This window comes from Hirundo rustica, chromosome 3 (assembly GCF_015227805.2).
Source record: "Hirundo rustica isolate bHirRus1 chromosome 3, bHirRus1.pri.v3, whole genome shotgun sequence".
NCBI lineage: Eukaryota > Metazoa > Chordata > Aves > Passeriformes > Hirundinidae > Hirundo > Hirundo rustica.
The window spans coordinates 98,917,803-98,937,744 of NC_053452.1; the positions used below are offsets into that span (position 1 = coordinate 98,917,803).

At 42.5% G+C, this 19,942-nt stretch overlaps 1 protein-coding gene across 2 annotated transcripts; it reads right to left on the reverse strand.

Annotated features, from left to right (window-relative positions):
* On the reverse strand, window positions 1-8,594 carry RNASEH1 (ribonuclease H1). 2 transcript variants are annotated; one of them, XM_040058458.1, is made up of 9 exons: window positions 8,576-8,594; window positions 8,413-8,472; window positions 8,216-8,343; window positions 7,526-7,738; window positions 6,861-6,960; window positions 6,336-6,390; window positions 5,199-5,283; window positions 3,592-3,716; window positions 1-1,525 (listed from the first exon to the last, which is right to left on the reverse strand). In XM_040058458.1, the coding sequence occupies exons 1-9, from the start codon at window positions 8,581-8,583 to the stop codon at window positions 1,439-1,441; spliced, it is 861 nt and encodes a 286-aa protein (XP_039914392.1). In that variant the 5' UTR covers window positions 8,584-8,594; the 3' UTR covers window positions 1-1,438. The 2 variants fall into 2 exon arrangements, with proteins under 2 accessions (XP_039914392.1, XP_039914391.1); XM_040058457.1 differs by lacking the exon at window positions 8,576-8,594 and having other exon boundaries at window positions 8,413-8,561.
* Between the last annotated feature and the right edge of the window lie 11,348 nt (window positions 8,595-19,942).

Here is a 19,942-nt window from a genome sequence, read left to right on the forward strand (position 1 = left end):
TTTCCATACAGTTAATAGGATTTACTTGTTTAACAGAGTAACAAAGGCAAGTTACTAGAAATCTGGCCGGGGTGGTGGGTCTTTTCTTTGCAACCTTCTAAAGTAAACAAATGATTGCGTGCATGTATACAAAGAATCAGAGGGGGCCCAATCAGTGGCCTTCTTTCCCCGAGATGAGCTTCAATGTACAGTTTTGGATGAGAGGAAAAAATAAAAACACTCACTGATCTACTAACTACTGGATAGCCAGTTTCCTCCAACTACTACAATCATGTGACTAAATATGTAAAACCTCACATTTTCCCTCAGGAAAGATATTATAATTTATGAAACTATTAAGTTACAAACTTCTGCAGCTCTAACCATCTCTGTAGAAATTAACAAATTTAAAAAAATCTCACTTTCTCCTATATTAAGCCCTACTATTCAGTGGTACAAAGGTACCATATGGAGAAGTTGACGCAGATAACCAACAAACCTGTTTGCTTTTCCTGTATACTTGCATAGAAAATAAACCCATGTTGATTACTAGTAATTACTCTCCAATTCAAGTGCACATTAGCAATTCCATTAATCTCAAAATTGACTTGAAAAAATAAAGTCAAACACTTGAGAACTGGAAGCTATGGAGAAACTTATCTTCCAGTCCCATTTCAGATAAAATGGTCAATTACCAATTACCGTTTGGGACAACAGTGAAGAGAATTAACAATCCTGACAAGAACCAGTATGCATTAAAAAAAAAAAAAAAAAACCCAAAACTACTTAATGGAAACAGGAAGCCAGAGACTAAGTGCTTGGACATGATTCAGGTAAAAAGAACAGTAAAAATTAGATGTTCAAGTTTTCTTGTGACCTGGCTTTTCTTTGTTCCTGATACCTTGCAAAATAACAGGATAAAAGAAAGCTACTGGTGCTGTAGCTGACACTGTGAGGCACACACAGGTCAGGGTGACAAGCTCATCTGTGGAGCAGTTACTACCAGTACCAGAATGCCAGAGTGGATCAATGGACATCTCTCTTAGGTGACCTACCAAATCAACCAAACCCTAAGTCGGTCCCAGGTATTTTGGGCTGCAATATATACCTCTGTACAAAAAAAATAGTTTATTTCACTAAGAGGAAAATACAGAACACTTCAATTTAAAATTACTTCTTCAGAAGCCTGTCTTTAAGCTGAATTCATAAGTACACAAGACAGCTAACAGCCCTTCCAAGAGATGGATAAAAAACATACTGAGTATCATCAACTAAATATTGTAAAACAAATACAACAGAAGCAAATGTCGAGTTTTCCTTCCCAGAAGTTGGCTTATATTGTTTCAGGCCAGAAAGAAGCACAGCTCAAAGTTCAACTCCAAACAATTTTAGTGGTTCAAGTTGTTGCTGTCATGTTAGGCCTTCTCCTCCCAGTGCAACAGTTTCTAGTCGCAGGACATCAGCACTTCTGTTTACGAGCTCCTTCTCGTGCTAGTCTATCAGCTTCTTCATTTCCTTGGAAGCCAGCATGACCAGGAATATGCATCTGTCAGGACAAAAATATACAAGTGTTAGACATGGAAGAAAACAAGAAGAGAGGAGATACATGAAATTCGATCAAGCAGTGATCTGTCACTGATAGTACAGGAGCACCTCCTCAGAGGTCCTCACCTAATATTTAGCCCTTAGGTTTTCCTCCCAGGGATTTTCATGGTCTCTCTTCCTCTATAGAAACTCTTGTCATACTGTGACTATCATCTTTATGGGAATTAGTGAAAAGCATAAGGACCAGCTAACCTATCCTTTAAGAAATGCAGACAACAGCTCCAATTCAAAATTTCCACCTTCCTGTATTCAGTGCTTAAACTGAGTTAATCTTACCCCCAAAGCCAAAGACCTCTATTCCACTAAAAGTCTTGGTAGTTAGAACATTCACTTAGGATATACACATAGGATATTAAAAGATCCTCTCAATTTTCAGATGTCTTAATTGTCCATCCATCAGTCAGGAACTGAAAAACACTTTATACTCTAAGCCCATCCTTGTCAGAAGTGAGGGTGGAACAGGAAGGTGAGGAAGAAAACCAAGCTTGCTATTTGACAAGATCTGAGAGGGGACAAGCATGACGTGTGTGAGGGGACAGCAGATTTACACGGTACTACATGGTTTTGGTAACACGTGGGGGGCTGTAAGTGTGGATTCTGCAAAAAGACACCAGCAGTGCCCCTACATGAGAGAGAGCCAGATCCAGACAGCTCCAAAAGGGACCCACAGTTCAAGGCAGCTAAGCACATCAGCAAAGCTGATGGCTGTTCTGTAATGACATGTTCAGGAAAGGGTAAAAATGCTCACAACAGCCAAAGAGTGAGAATATGTGAGAGGAACAGCTCTGCAGACACCAATCTAAGTGCTGAAGGAGGAGGTGCTCCAGGTGCCCGAGCACAGATTCCCTTGAAGTCTGTGGTGCAGACCACGGTCAGCCAGCCTGTGCCCCTTTACAGCCCAGGGAGGGCCACGATGGAGCAGAGTCACCTGCAGCCCATGTATGCATGCACTCCTCCTGAAACAAAGTTCTTCCCAACTTTTTAAGAGATTCGGGTTTAAGAAGTGTGCATAAAGGAAAATCTTTTAATTATGTAAAATATTCCCAAGACCAGCTGAATTTAGTTGGTCTTTAAATTTTTATGCTTTCTCCTCAATACAAAATAGGAGTAGCTATAGAAAATCTAGTCAGCCTGTACATTGCAGTCACCAGCTCTGTAACACAGAACAACATAAATACCTGCAATGAATTCCCATCAAAAAATTGCACATTAAATATCTACATGATCCTGTTTTCTACAGGGTCAAGACAGAAGCTGCGTAGACATGCCATTAGCAGCTGCAAAGTCAACTTACATACGTTTTCTCAAATCAGTGGTCTTATACCATAATTAGGCTAAAATTTAAGATGTGAAGGAATGTATTCCCTGCAGTGTGTTAAGCACTGATTATTAGAGGTTACGGAAAAAATACATTTTACCAGAAATACCTGTTTAGAAGTTGGTTTACTGGAGAGCAAAACAATTTAAAAACTGTTATTTTAAAGACCTTCTCATACCAGTTTTTCTTAGAAGATACACAGTTAAGGCACAGAAAACTAGAGGTAATTTATTTGGGTTACACACACTCAGTTTTCCCAGTTTAAAGACAGTCATGTGATTGAGTTACTCCTACAAACCAGCATCCTAAAGAGTTCTGACAAGCAAATACAGAAATTCAGCTATGACACAAAACCCAATATATTCTAAGGTTAGATTTCCAGGAACAGAAATTGCATCTACTAACAGCACTAACAAACTAAAAATAATTATTGCAGGCATTTTCTAAGCAGTAATAAGAGACAGGAAAACATACAAATATTCATTTAAATAAATGAAACACTGGTTCCAAGAATCTAGGTTATGTTGCTTATTTGCTTTAAACACAACAAGCAGCATCTCTGTATTTGCAGTTTTACTTAAGGATGTACAATATTATCATCTACAAAAGTCTTAGTTATGATCACACTTTTAAGTTTCTACCAGAAACATGTTTAAGATGTCATTAAGATTAAGAAACAAGGAACTTACCCACTGAATTTCCATGTCTTTTGCTAGATTATCAAGTCTTTCAAAATCTTCTTTATTTATTACACTTCCTCCAGAACTTGTTCTCCAGCCATTTGTTTTCCAGTTGTCAACCCAGCCTGTAATACCTGCAAAGGGAGTATCACCGTAAGAGCGCTATTAAAGAAGCCAGCAAGGATCAAGACAGAGGCAACAGCCTTTTAACAAGGCATTACCTCTGTACAAAGTCTCAGGCAAAAACACTGGAGACAAAAGATAATTCTTGTTTAGTTCTCTGCTGCTGTCTTTCAGGATTGTATTTTTTCATTATTATCTGAATTACACAACCATGTTTTTCCAAACAGATATTTAATTTAAAGACTACAATCTTACACATGCATTGTACACAAAGTATCTCATTAACTTCAACAAACTGAAGCTAAGGATTTGCTTGGTGATACAGCAAGCAAAGTCTGCTGCTCACCAGAGAATTTTCTATATTACTCCTTAAGTAAGGATCTTTTTTTTTTAGTATCTTTGCTGGTGTGGAAAAAGTAAGACATCCTTACTGCTTTCATGACCTGAACCTACACAAACAAATAAAATAAACAAAAACCAAACAAGTAAAACCCAAAAACCACCTAGAAACCAAATTACATCCATTTATACTTAACTACAAACCTCCTTCTCTGGCATTTTTGAATAATAACTCCTAGAACACATCTACAAAAAACTTTGTTTAAACAAGAATGGAATCTGCACCTCAGTGACCCAAAATGGAAAATGGAACTGCAAGCAAAACCAAAGAGACTAAGACAAAAACAAGAAGAGCAACATTTAATTTTCAACCACAAGTTGTACTAAGTTTTTGTTTAATGTTATTTCAAAAATGTTATTTTTGAAATAACATTAAATCTCCAACATCAAATGTCCAAAGTGATCTGGAAACAACAAAAACGTGTACTTTGCCTTTGCAAAATTGAAGAAAAAAAAAACAGAAAAAAAATACTTATGCAGTTCCAGATTATCAAACAAACAAAATCTGAAGATCTTGATGAAAGAGGAAGAAGGGTTTTTTTCAGAAATTAAGTCTTATTGACTGCTCCATATGGTATGTATAGAGAATAAAATTAACTTTTCCAGGTCTCTTAATACATACTCCAAGCACGTATCTCTGGCTAATCTTCCAGTGTAGCCTAAAAGCTTAGAAGCAAAAGAACTTGAATGTACCTCACAGGTGTGTGTGTTAAAGACAACCTCTCCAATACAAGCAAAACAACAAAACCCCTACAGGTTACCACACCAACCTCCAAGTAATTTCCTGAGTACAGCTTTAACAGCCTATACGTAAATGACTTTTTTCTAGATTTTGTGTCACACTGAACACAAGACACAAATCCTGTTGTTACTTCTGTCAGCATTTACTGTAACAGACTCTTGGACTCTATTTCATGTACTGAGCAGGCAATGTCTGATACTCTGAAGTTTTCCCCCAAGCAGTCAGAAGTGATAAACTATGCACTGTCTTCCCTACATTCCTCTCTCCAGGACTCAAAATGTTCTGTGTGTCTTATGTAATGAAAAAGCATGCAGTGTCTTAAGGATTAGGAAAATTAAAATTGTTAACTTACCCTTAATAGTAAACTTGCTATCAGTGTAGATTATTAACTTCTTGATGTTTTGACTCTTGGCTTGCTCTATTGCTTTGCAGGCTGCCTTAAGAACATTTCCAAACAACCACAGTTCAGAAAGGATTTTGATTGCATGGAATGAAAACACCAAAGTACCTGATGCTAACATAAAACTACAGAGTATTACTGTAACCTCTCCACCAGTGGTTATCAACATGTTTTAGTGTAGAGGATCCCAAGGTGCAGATAACACCTTTATGATTCAGGCAAAGAGGCAGGCACTTAAGTTTCAATGGCAAACAAAACCTCGTAACATTCTGACGTTCAAATCTGTGCTGAAGGAGTAGCTCTCTGACCTGTTTTCTACTTATCAAAACCTCTATGAACACCAAGGCATTTTCTCCAACACTTTGAGAAGCAAGAATTCATATCAGTTGCAACAGTCTGGAAGCCTTTACAGGCTGGGGTTTTTTTTGGTGCTCTGAAATATAACAGGGAGAACTGTCTGTGTATTGATGTAGAACTGAAAAGCTCTTTAGTGACAAAGTTTGACCACTGGTACACCAACACCATCTCTAAAGAGATCTTTGTAGTTTTTAAGCAGATCAATTGCCCATTTCAGTTCATCTCCAAACATAGAGTGTGGGATAGCAGCAATACCATAATTAAGAGGAGACAAGAAAAGAAGACTAAATCTGCTGTTGCCAATAGAAGTTAGTCAGGAGCCTAGAATTGTTTTCTAGATTTATCTAAGGATTATGATACCCTGATCCTGCAATCATAAGAAGCTGACTCTCCTCTTTAACAATACTCAGCAGCTCTCACTCTAAAGTCCGAAATATACATATTAAAAACGCAAAGGAATCTACATAGATTTGAGAGCCAGACTCTCCTAATGTTCCTAATTTCCTGTTTAAACAGCTGTGCTTGGTGACATTTGGGAATTCTCAAGGTGAATTACCTAGTCCAAACCAATAAAAATTGAAGATAACTATTTGTTTGAAGTCGTTAACTCTGAATATTTTGCACACATCCCTTAGAGCTCCATAGTGGTTTCCGGAAACTAGAGTTGAAATAGGCATGAAAGTGCAGCTGCAGTCTAACATGGAGAAGCATTTCAGGACATTTGCTACTTACATGGATTTCTGCTCTTTGATTAGTCTGCCGTCCAGGAAGTCTTTCACTGGTGTTTCTATGGCCAAAAAACAATTAGTAGATTAGTTATCCCAAGTATTCAGAATGATGTATAGTGGTAACACATTAAAAGAAAAAAAAAAATTACTTTTGTTTTTATTTAAAAAAAAAAAAAAGGAAGAATGGATATTCTAGCTTTCCCCTGCATAGAACAACCTGCATATCTAGATCTGACATCAATATGACATTACATTTGTCACCATCTGTGCACACAGACTTCTATTTTAAAACTTTCCACATTACTTGAATTCTAGCTTCAGCCCCCCAAAATAATACTTCCAGTTGATTTTTCCCAGAGGCTGCTTTCTCTGTTCCCTTCAGTATCTCCTGACTCAGTCCCAAAATACTGTCATTGTGAGTCTCAACAACAGAGTATCATATTTAAAAGGAGGCTGCTATTGTAAATCACATAAAAACCAAACAATACTTTAAATAAATAAATAAATAAAAATCCATTGAGCTACTTACAAAGGGTGGCCTGGTCCCCAGTAGACACCTATTCCAGCACGTGCCCTGTTATGTCCATTACCAGTGCAACAACCATCTGTATAAACAACTGCAAAGTCACCTACAAAAAAATTACCAAAATCAGAAGTTTAAGCACTTCTTCATAAACACTATTTAAGATAGAATAAATGTTTGCCAGTATATTAATCCCCAAAATTTCCCTCCCCAGAGAACCCTTCCAAAAGGTGACTGCAGAAGCCACGTGAATTAGCAGCACAGAACACAAGTCCCACTGCAGCTTGACATCTTCACTGCTGTCAAACCAGTCAGCCCCAAGGAGAACTTCTACCCCAAGTCCCATACTTCTCCCTACAGTTCATGCCTTTTTCACAACTTCCCAGCTACATCCAAACATGTAAATACAGTCTGTAGCCCAGACACACATAAAATTACACCTATAACAATAAGATTAAGCTATATATTCATACTAGTTAAACCAAATCAAAATTACACTGAAAGACAATGTGAACAAATAGATCATGGCTCACATTTTCATTTCAAAATAAATAAAAGGCCTGATGTTGCTATATACATACCTCCCTAAAAGCTTTCTAATAGTTACACTTGTTGCTTATCACAGAGAATAAACAAATTAAAATAATTAAAAGAATGATCAAAGAACTCACCCATGTATGAAAACTTATCTTCACTGACTGTAGGTGTTGAGCACACTGAGCGTACTTCATCATGTTTTACACGCTTTGCAATCTGCTCTTCATTTGTAGACTGTCCATATGGTTCATATGGCCTTTTATATGTACTGTAATACAAGGTATTTAATTCGGGGTCCTCTCTCTGGCTACCTGTTTCTTGTGTTAGGGTTGGAGGACCAAAGGCCTCTTAAAAAAAAAAAAAAAAAAAAAAAAAAGGAAATTCAGCAATATAAAATCAAATTTTATTTGAAACGACTGCTTCTAAAGACAACAGTTGTTAGCAGCTATTAGCAATGTTAGTCCATTATCTGACACCACCCCAAATTATAATTGAAAAGAAATACAATACATCAGTTATTCTTCATCCTAAATAAAACCGAAGAGGAAACAGACATGACAGACACGCAAGGACCCTTACACCTTAACACGGACAGGGAACAAGCAACGCTCTTCACACACCCCCAGAAACACTTCCACTGCGCTGGCACATCCATCGCCATGTCCGGAGGCCATCGCCACGGAGCTGCGCCAGTGACGAGGAACGAAAAGGGGTGGTGCCCGCGTTTCGGCAGCAGCCGCAGCGCTGGCAGTGCCGCCGTGCCTGCACCGAGCCCCCGGCGGGCCGCCCCCCCGCCCTCCTTCCCGTTCTCCCGGACGCGCTACCTGCCGGCTCGGCCTGCTGCTGCGGCTCCGGGAGGCCGGCACGCACGAAGCTCCAGGCATCCTTCTCGCTGGCGAATTTCTTGAAGCTAGCGGAGGGGAACTTGTTCACCTGCTCCTGGCACTCCGCCCTGCAAGAGAGCGGGCAGCGGTGAGGCCGGGCCGGGCGGGCTCCCCGCTCCACCACGGCCTTTGCTCACCAGGTGCGGTAGACGCCGGTCCGCCGGCCCGTGCGCACCGCGTAGAACATGGAGCCGCCCCTGCGGACAAAGCAGGAGTGGCTGAGCACGGCCATGAGCCAGCGCAGCATCGCGCGGCCCCGCGGCCATCCGCGCCCCCACCCCGGCCCGCGCCCGTTCCCACCCCGGCATCGCTGCGCCTGCGCGGCCGCCGCGCTCGCGATAGCGCCCGGGCCTCCTACGGACCGCCAGAGAGGCCAAACTACCAGAAAAATCCCACGGTGCGGGGTTTTGTACGGCTTGGCTTTTTTTCTTTCTTTTTCTTTTTTTTTTTTTTTTTTTTCCTCCGTTGGTTGGTTTTGTTCCCTCCCCCCGCCAATAATGGTATTTAAAAAAACCTAAATCAGCTGTTGTTTTGAGTGTGGGGCATAAGGCCTGTGAGGTTGCAGCTGCTTTGCACAAATCACCTCGTTCTGGAAGCCCCATTTGCAAAAAGGCAAAGGAGACCTCTCAGGTGTGTTGACATGTTTGGCACGTCCAAAGGGCTGGAGCTGAACAAGGTCGTTAAGATGGTTCCCACCCTGCTGTCCAGGCTCCAGGTGCATGTGTTCCAGCTGAAACCTGTGTCAACGTGGCCTCTGGAGTGAGGAGAAATACCTGCACGGAATCTCAGGGTCGTTCGGGTTGAGAGGGACCTCTAGAGATCATCTGCCATGGCAGGCTCAGCTGGTGCAGGTGTTATAAACATGTTTTGTTCATAATGCAGGATGCGGAAACAGGATGTATGCTATGTAAAGATATGTTAAGCAATGTTTTCCAGAACCCTGAAACCGCCGACGTAGCAGAAGAAGCCCCAGCAACAAAACAGGACATACGCAGAGTACTACCCTTGATCCCGGAAACAGAACTGTATAAGAAGGAGGGTCTGAAGCAGAAAAGCGCGGCAGTTGGCGGGACGGTGAAACCCCCCCCCGTCGCCCAGCGCTGCATTGCCTCATCGCTACGCTTGCTGTAATCAATAAAATTGCTGATTGACTTGAGCAACAGTGTCTGACCTATTTGTTGCCCAAATTCCTCCATAACAATTTGGTGCCGTGACTCGGATGAGAATACAGTCCGATTGAGGAGCCAGGGGAGGCGCCCCACCCTTATAGGTGGCCCCAAGCCCCGAAGTCGAGACCCTACTCTCACCGACGAACCTAAATTGTAACGATAAGGCAAGGAAGAACCCTATAAGCTCAGTGCACTTGAGGTCCGGACGAAGACGCTGGGACGCGTAAGTAACTGCCCTTTGCGCAGGGAGATCCGTTCGGGTTGGGTCGGGAATCCTGGAGCACGGTGAGTGTGAGTGTGTCTGAGAGGAGAACTGGCAGCCAGATTCTCCAAGTGAATGAGGACCCTTGAGTAGTGCGGTTCCCATCTCCCGCGAGGGACTGGGCCACGAAAAAGGGGAAGCGAGTGTACGCACACACGTACGAAAGAAGGTGCTCCAGAAGATGGGACAGGGGAAAAGCAAGCCCCCTCCACCCATAAAAACCCCCCATGTACCTAAGAATAGTCCTCTGGAATTTATGCTAGCTGAATGGAAGCACTATCCTGGGACTGGAGACAAAGATAAGGTAAAAATGATACATTATTGCGTTGAAGTATGGGGTGGGAAGGAAATATCTAAAAATGTTTTTTGGCCCCTGTTTGGGTCATCAGAGGATTGGGTAAGGCAAAAGCTAAATTTGTGGGTGAATTCCAAAACACCCTTTAACCCGGAAGAGAGTGATTATGCTGCGATCTGGTTAGAAACCCCGGGGGTCGCAGTGTTTGCATTGAAAGAGGGAAATGACAGTCAACAGAACAGGAGAAGGGACAAGAAGGAGGAGGAGGTACCCCTGATACCGCCTCCCTATATACCTCCACAAGCCCCTCCATTAGAGGAACCTGAACAAAACCGTGTGGGCGAAATATCGGAGGACGTACCTAGAGGGCCAGTCACTAGGCAGCGGGCAAGACAACAAAACCTTTACCCTCTAAGGGAAATGCCCATGGGAGGACCACAACCTGGAATAGGATTTATATCAGTCCCCCTTAACTCAGGGGATGTGAGGGATTTTAAAAAGGATATGGGTAATTTATTAGAAGACCCCCTAGGAGTTGCCGAAAGAGTAGATCAATTTTTGGGACCAAATATTTATACCTGGGAAGAGTTGCAGTCTATCCTTGGCATTCTATTCACCTCAGAAGAGAAGAATATGATTAGGCGGGCAGGAATGCGTATATGGGATGCCCAGCATGTCCAGGGCCCACAGGCAGATCTGAAATGGCCACTACAAAACCCTAATTGGAACCATCAAAATGGAGAACATCGAGGCCACATGCAGGACCTGAGAACAATCATTATACAGGGAATAAGAGAGGCAGTTCCACGGGGACAGAATATTAACAAAGCCTTCAATGAGAGACAGAAGAAAGAGGAAACTCCAACTGAATGGCTAGAAAGACTGAGAAAGAATTTACAACTATATTCTGGGGTGGATCCTGATTCCCCCGTTGGTCAGGCTTTGTTAAAAACACAGTTTGTAGCCAAGTCATGGGAAGACATTAGAAAGAAACTAGAGAAGTTAGACAATTGGCAGGACAGAGGATTGGATGAGTTGTTGAGGGAAGCACAGAAAGTGTATGTACGGAGAGAGGAGGAGAGTTATCGTAAGCAGGCAAGAATTATGGTGGCAGCGGTGCAAGAAGGAAGAAAACCCAGCAGACCCCCTCCAAAAACACTACCCAGAAAGAAACAAGGAGGTCCGAGGGAGACACCTAGTTGCTACTACTGCGGGAAGCCTGGGCATTTAAAAAGGGATTGCAGGCAGAGAATAAAAGATGAAGCAGTGTTTAAAGAAGATTAGGGGAGTCAGGGGCTCTATCTGTTGGGGACCCGTACGAACAAGGAGCCCTTGATAAAACTGAAATTAGGTCCCCAAGCACATGAAGTGGAATTTCTGGTAGACTCTGGGGCAGAGAGATCTACTTTGCAACAAGTACCCCCTGGATGTAAACTATCCAGGGAGACTGCCCAAGTAATAGGAGCTAAAGGGGAACCTTTTAAAGTAGGAGTCATACAACAAGTGTTAATAGAAACAGAATCCAAGATGGGAATGGGTAACTTTTTGCTGGTTCCGGAGGCTGACTTCAACCTACTAGGAAGGGACTTGATGGTAGAATTAGGAATAGGACTAGAAGTTAGGCAAGGAGAACTAGGAATTAAAATATTTAAACTTACACTAGAGGATGAACAAGAGGTTAACCCTGAAGTATGGTACACCCCGGAAACAGTAGGAAGATTAGATATTCCGCCATTTACCGTAACACTCAAAGACCCAGACAAACCCATTCGACTTAGGCAATACCCCATGTCTTTAGAAGGAAGAAGAGGGCTTAAGCCAGAAGTAGAGAGACTAGTATCCCAGGGATTACTAGAATCTTGTATGTCTCCCTTTAATACCCCAATTTTACCTGTAAAGAAACCTAATGGAACATATAGGTTAGTGCATGACCTGAGGGAAATCAATAAGCGTACGGTATCCAGATTCCCCGTGGTAGCCAACCCGTACACACTCTTAAGCAAATTAGGACCCGAAAATATGTGGTACAGTGTAATAGATTTAAAAGACGCCTTTTGGGCTTGCCCTTTAGATGAAAGTTGTCGGGATTATTTTGCATTTGAATGGGAAGACCCGGATACTGGACGCAAGCAACAACTCAGGTGGACAGTACTCCCTCAGGGATTCACAGAAAGCCCTAATTTATTTGGTCAAGCATTGGAACAAATCCTCCAGGACTTTGTCCCTGCTTCAGGATTAACTTTAATACAATATGTTGATGATCTTTTAATCGCAGGGCAAACGGAGGAGCAAGTTAGAAAGGAGAGCATAAAACTGTTAAACTTCTTAGGACTTAAGGGCTTAAAGGTCTCCAAATCCAAATTACAGTTTACTGAGGAAAAAGTAAAATATTTAGGACACTACATTGAAAAAGGAGAAAAGATGATAGACCCCGAAAGGGTCCAAGGGATTTTGTCATTACCAACCCCAGGAAGCAAGAAGCAAGTTAGACAACTATTAGGATTATTAGGGTATTGCAGATTGTGGATAGAAAATTACAGTAGTAAGGTAAAATTTTTATATGCCAAACTCACAGCATCCAATCGTGTAATTTGGGAACCCAAAGATGAGGAACAGTTACAGGTAATACGAAAGGATTTAGCAACTGCTCCAGTATTAAGTCTCCCAGACTTAAAAAGACCCTTTTATTTATTTGTGAACATTGATAATGGAACAGTGTATGGGGTATTGACCCAAGAATGGGCTGGGAAAAAGAAACCCATAGGGTATTTGTCAAAACTATTGGACCCTGTAAGCAGGGGTTGGCCTACCTGTTTACAAGCAATTGTGGGATGTGCTTTGATGGTAGAAGAAGCTAGGAAAATTACTTTTAACAGCACGCTTAAAATATTATCTCCCCACAATGTGCGAAATGTTCTGAACCAAAAAGCTGAGAAATGGATCTCTGATGCTAGACTTTTAAAATATGAAGGAATTCTTTTGGAAGCTTCCAATTTGACACTAGAGACAACTTCACTACAGAATCCCGCTCAATTTTTGTTTGGGGAACCCACTCAGACAGAACATCTAGCACATGATTGTTTACAAACTATAGAAGAACAAACAAAGATTAGACCTGATTTAGAAGAGGAGGAACTAACAGACGGGGAGGTGATGTTTGTAGATGGGTCCTCTCGAGTAGTAGAAGGGAAACGTAAATCAGGATATGCAGTAGTTTCTGGGAAAACACTGGAAGTATTAGAATCTGGACCTTTAAACCCAACTTGGTCTGCACAGGCATGTGAATTGTATGCAATCCTACAAGCTCTAAAAAGACTAGAAGGGAAGTCGGGAACAATTTATACAGACTCAAAGTATGCCTATGGGGTAATACACACATTTGGAAAAATTTGGGAAGAACGAGGTTTAATTAACTCACAAGGGAAGGATTTAATACATCAGCAGCTAATTAAGGAAGTATTACAGGCTCTTAGAGGCCTGACAAGGATTGCAGTAGTGCATATTAGAGGACACCAATCGGGTACAGAATTAAGAATTAGAGGAAACAATCTGGCAGATATAGAAGCCAAAAAGGCAGCACTCCAAATTAAAACTATAAAGCAAATAGGGTCACCAGAAGACCCTTCTAAATCCCCCATTTGTTTTACTCCGCAAGAAACTCAGAAGTTAAGGGAAATGGGAATTTTACAGGACGCCCAAGGAAAGTGGAAATTACCCGATGGAAGGGAAGTGTTACCGAAGGCAATGGCATTTCAATTATTGTTTAGAATACATCAGAGGACTCACTGGGGAAGTCAGGCTTTGGTAGATCAATTTGCTCTTAAGTATATGAGTATAGGGGTGCATGATCTAGCAAAATCAATAACTCGCAATTGTGAAATTTGTTTGCAGGTCAACCGGTCTGTGCAGAGAAAGTTACCAAGAGGGGGATGTCCAGGAGCAGTTAGACCATTTTCTAAAATACAAATTGATTTCACTGAGCTTCCAAAGGTAGGAAGATATAAGTATGTTTTAGTTTTGGTAGATCACCTAACACATTTTGTAGAAGCATTCCCCACTGCAAGAGCAACCGCTCAAACAGTCGCTAGAGTTTTGATGGAACATATCATACCCAGGTATGGAGTGACTGAGAGCATAGATTCGGATCAGGGGCCTCACTTCACCTCTAGAGTCATAAAATCCCTATCAGAAGCCCTAGGAATAAGGTGGGAAGAGCACACTCCTTGGCATCCCCAAAGCTCGGGGTTAGTAGAAAGGATGAATGGGGAGCTAAAAAGACAATTGACAAAACTGATGTTAGAAACAAAATTGAATTGGGTTAAATGCCTACCGTTAGCCCTACTAAATCTGAGGACACTGCCCCGGGCGGATTTAGGAATCTCCCCTTTTGAGATGCTTTATGGTATGCCATATGACACGGGCATACCTCGAGACCACCCCGGAGTTATAGATAGAGAATTGAAATTATATATAACAGAGTTGATGGCATTCAGGAATAAGCTATGGGAAAAAGGACAAACCGTACAACGGCCTCCCTTAAACATTAATTTACACCAGGTGCAACCAGGAGACTGGGTTTTAATCCGGACCTGGAAGGAGAATACACTGCAACCTCATTGGGACGGTCCATATTTAGTTCTCCTCACAACCCACACCGCCGTGAGAACCGCTGAGCGAGGATGGACACATGCCAGCCGAATTAAAGGACCAGTCCAAAAGCCTGAGTGGAAAATAGTCGGTACCCCGGGAGAACTGAAGCTTAAGCTGAGCCGAAAGGCTAATTTAAATGAATAAAGTGACATTCAGAGTGGAAATTTTGCCAGAAGCAGAGACTGATCCCAGGGGAAACATATATACAGAAGACGTACGCATTAGATGCACTGACTTGCATTGTGTTAATCAGAATAATTGCTATCCTTTTGTATGTTATCAATGCTTAGTGTGTAAAGAAAGGTGGTGGACTCATTGTGTTAAAGGGATCCCCCCTAGAGGTGTCTGTCACCTCTGTTGGGAGATCCAGAGAGAATCAATTGAATTGACCTTAAAAATAAGGGTGGAAAACGGGACCTTGGAATTAGAATCAAAAGAGTGGTGGGACATTTTTATAGAAGGAATTAACCCTACTCTATATTGCTACCACTTAAACGAACCAGCTCCCTTTGTGGCAAAAATCCTAAAAGGAGTGTGTCGCCAACAGGTCAAGAGCCTGAGGTGTGACTCTCCTGACATTAAAGACCATAACTGGAACACCTATATCCAAAGATCAATAAAGAAGGGGCGATTATCCCCTCCTGAAGATCATCCCTGCTGCCGAGAAGATGGGACACCCCGTGGCTCGAAGCAACCGAGTCGACGGGCGAGGCAGAAGGCAAAAAGACAGTGGAGGACGAGCCCTGGGAATAGGTGGGACCAGGGAATTATGGAGCAGGAAATGCCCAGGGACTGGGAATGAAATTGAGGGAAAAATTGGAATCTGCACAAGGACCAAAAACAATGAGGAAGCTACCTATCTTAGACTTTTATTGCTATTTTTGTTAATATGGGTAAAAAATGCAAGAGCTAACCCACATCATCAGCCCTTCAATTGGAGCCTGATCAGGTGGGAGGATCAGAAAATTTTAAAAAGCATAATAACACCGGGCATGCCCTCGTTCCCAATCGATCTGTGTTCTCTCCTACCTGGGGCTCCCGGATGGCCATGCCTTAACAAAGTGGGCTTTTATTTTTGCCCAGCCTCTAATCCAGGGAAGAGTTACTGTAATTACCCAGGAGAATATTACTGTGGGTATTGGGGTTGTGAAACTGTATCACATGGGTTCCTCCCAGGAGGGGGGCCGGATAGATATATCAGACTTGGGTGGCCCAACCACTGCAAACCCACGCAGGTGTGGCAAGCTGGTGGAGCAGACCCAGACCCAAGGGCATGTACAAGTATTCTTATCAATGTTAGTAGTCCTCAAGATCCTGGCTGGTTACTAGGGAAGACTTGGGGAGTACGACTGTGGGAAACGGGGAAAGACAGAGGAGGTCACTTCCTAATTAAAAAGGAATTACCCACAGTACATGGCCATGGAATAGGACCAAATCCGGTAGCAAAAGAAGAAGAAGAGGAAGGTACAGATCCCATCATTAATAGTAGTAGCCCGAGTCCCAAAAACAGTTCGCTACCAAACAAAAAATAGTTCCTTACCAACCCCTGTTAACCAGGAAGTACCATTCCTACGCACTTATAGTGCCCTTTGGAAAATCATGCAAGCTAGCTTTGATGTGCTTAATAGGACCTACCCTAACCTCACTCGAGAATGTTGGTTGTGCTACGACATCCGACCCCCTTTTTATGAAGCAATAGGATCAAGTGCTAAAATAAAAAGATCTAATAACTCTAACCCCACCGAGTGTCAATGGGTCAGTAGGAATATTACTGAAGAAGCTCCCGGTATCACCATGTCTAAGGTTACAGGTAACGGTACCTGTATTGGTACCATTCCACTTGCTAAGAGTTCTCTATGTAATAGAACTGTATCCACTAAGGGATCTCAATGGTTGATATCCGCTAGAAATGCCAAATGGGTCTGTATGAAAACCGGAATCTCCCCTTGTGTGTCTGCAAGCATCTTGAACAAGACTAAAGACTTTTGTGTACAAGTAGTAATAATCCCGCGAGTGATTTATCACCCAAAAGAATATGTGCTCGAACATCAGAACACTGCCAACCACCACTTAGCTAAACGAGAACCCTTTACAGCTCTAACCTTAGCCGTCCTATTAACATTAGCAGGCACCGGAGTAGGAACCGGAGCAGCGGCCTTGATCACTCAACCAGGAAAATTAAGTGCCTTGAGAAGCTCTGTGGATGAAGATCTCCGCAAAATTGATGAGTCCATAACCGCCCTTACTAATTCAGTACGATCGTTATCTGAAGTGGTCTTACAGAATAGGCGTGGGTTAGATTTATTGTTTTGGCAACAAGGTGGTTTATGCGTAGCTCTTAAGGAAGAATGTTGCACATATGTAGATAAGACTGGCATAGTGTTTGACACTCTTGGAGAACTAAGAAAGCAGATTGAGAGAAGGGAAAAAGAAAGAGAATCTTACCGAAATTGGTATGAGAACTGGTTCAATCACTCACCATGGCTTACTACCTTGTTGTCCACAATAGCAGGACCAGTCATTCTGTTAGTTCTAGGATTAACATTTGGGCCATGTATCTTTAACAAACTTATCGAGATAGTGAGGGGGAGACTAGAAGCCGCACATCTGCTGTTAGTCAAAGCCAAATATGAGGCCCTAGGTGATACTGAAAAGGAAGAGGACCTGGAATGGAGCAGAAAGGAATTGGAAAGGTTTAATGAACAAAACAAATTGACCTAAGAGGAAAAGGGGGGAATTGTTATAAACATGTTTTGTTCATAATGCAGGATGCGGAAACAGGATGTATGCTATGTAAAGATATGTTAAGCAATGTTTTCCAGAACCCTGAAACCGCCGACGTAGCAGAAGAAGCCCCAGCAACAAAACAGGACATACGCAGAGTACTACCCTTGATCCCGGAAACAGAACTGTATAAGAAGGAGGGTCTGAAGCAGAAAAGCGCGGCAGTTGGCGGGACGGTGAAACCCCCCCCCTGTCGCCCAGCGCTGCATTGCCTTATCGCTACGCTTGCTGTAATCAATAAAATTGCTGATTGACTTGAGCAACAGTGTCTGACCTATTTGTTGCCCAAATTCCTCCATAACACAGGTGACACAGAAGCATGTCCTGGTGGGTTTTGAATGTTTCTAGAGAGGGAAACTCCACTACCTCCTCAGGCAGCTGCCACTCTCAGTGTAAAAAGGTTCTTCCTCATGTTAAGGTGAAACTTCTCATGTTTTAGTTTATGGCCACTACTCCTCATCCTGTCACTGGCCACCGCCAAAAAGAGTCTGGCACCATCTTCTTAGCACCCGGACTGCCATGTACTGGGAGACCAAAGCTAGGAGCCGGGGGTGTGCCAAATTCAGCACCTCAGCTTCTGACAAGATCAAAGTAGCAAAGATGGGGCACTGGTGTAGCCACCCCTAGAAACAGCCCAAGGTATCCAAACTGCTGTTTTGCTTCCCTCATAGCTCTAATACTGATCCCTGTGACAAAGCTGGCCACATGGTGCTAAGAGCTGCAGAGTGTTGTGTTCAGATTTACAAGGGTGGCCCAGTAAAATGCCAAGAATGCAAAACACTGGCGTTAATTTTGCCTTCTGCTGTAACACCAACAAATGGGCTCAACATTATGCATAATTACTATGCATATTAGTGTGATAACACTTATCTTAAAACAAAACAAAACAAAAAACACCAAAAAACCCATGAAGAGTTTATGTATTTGACAGGCCTTGGTGGAAAAGAGAAACAACTTGGTCAGGGTTGTATGAAAATATAATTACTGCATTTTCCTTGCTTCTTCCAACATATTCATGAGACTTTGTATACTTGTAGCATCCTATCGATGTTGGGATACTTTTGTTACATATAGCAGTGTCCTCTCACACCTCCAGGCGCGCAGGCTAGCTCAGTTCTGCACTGCTACTACGAGAATCGGTCGGGGTTACAGGCAGGGCGAGTAACCTCCTCTCGGTGGGCTCTTGGTTCCCCACACGAGCGAGTGGACCCGATGGAGTTGCGACTGCAGCGACAGAAAAAGGGTCATCTCTCTTTAGGCAGGGTAGAAGGTAGTTTATTAAGGGGAGTCCGGCAAGGAGCTCTGCCTCAGACCGCTGCTGCCGAGAGAGAGCCGAGATCAAAGCTTGACAGCCACTTATAAACGGGGGAGGGCTGACAACAGGTCAGCCAACCAGGGAACACAGCGGTGGTAACAGGGGTGTCAACTTCTGAACCATTAACAAATCACAGGAGGGTAGGAGGGGATTCCCTGGGCACCAGCCTACCACTCGACACCTCTCCTGGATCTTTCCAGAATCCAGGGAAGGGTCTCGAAGTGACAGACAGGGCGACCACGAGGAGAGGGGGAGGGACTGACAGGGACAGGTGCAGGGAAGGAATGACTGACAGAAAACGTCGGTTAAACAACCAACTTATAAGAGGGAAAACTATTACAAAACACAAGGGGGTACAGTGGACTAAACCATTACAAAAATAACTTAAAAATCTTACAAAAATAACTTAATAACTCAATAAAACAACTCTCACACCACTACAGTTACATATCTAATTTATTCTTTCCACTTCTTCATTGTGGCCATTCTGAAACTGCACAGCATAAGAACTTCTTAATTACATTACTTTGTACTGACATAACTACTTTTACAGATCACAGGTCCACAGTGATTCTTAAAAACCTGTCAGATATTTTGAGTACCAGGCATTATTGGGTACCAGGCACATTGATCTTGGCATTCTAAATTCTTCTCCTAACATAAATTCAGTGTCCAAAGGGAAGAATCTCTCTACACCTTTTTTCTTGTTGCTGTTATGCAGCATCCTGGTCTGTTCAGTAGCACTCACAGCACAGAGATGGGAAGCTGCAGATAGTCCCATTACATCTTTATTCATTAATGCTCTGAACAGTCATATTTTGATCCATTCACGTATCACCTGTTCTTTCTACCTCTCATGAATGGCTTCTCAGTATAAACTGAGTGCATACTACTGGACTGGTGAGATGTTTCCTTATCTTTCTAGCACTCTTCAGTCAGATCCTGATCACTGTTGTTTAGCCAATCCAAATATCTATAAATACTAATCCTGCCTATCAGTATAAGCTGAGCAGTTTTTCCCATTCATTGAATTAATGCTAGGAAAGAAGAGTGACTTGTGAGAAAAACGGGCACTGAACAATCCGCTTTTCTGGCTATCCTAAGTTTAGTGAAAATCCACAAATGTTAGAAAACATGACGAGCTGCCTTTTCCAGATGCTAAAGTTGTTTAGTCTGGGATGATGTTGTCTTT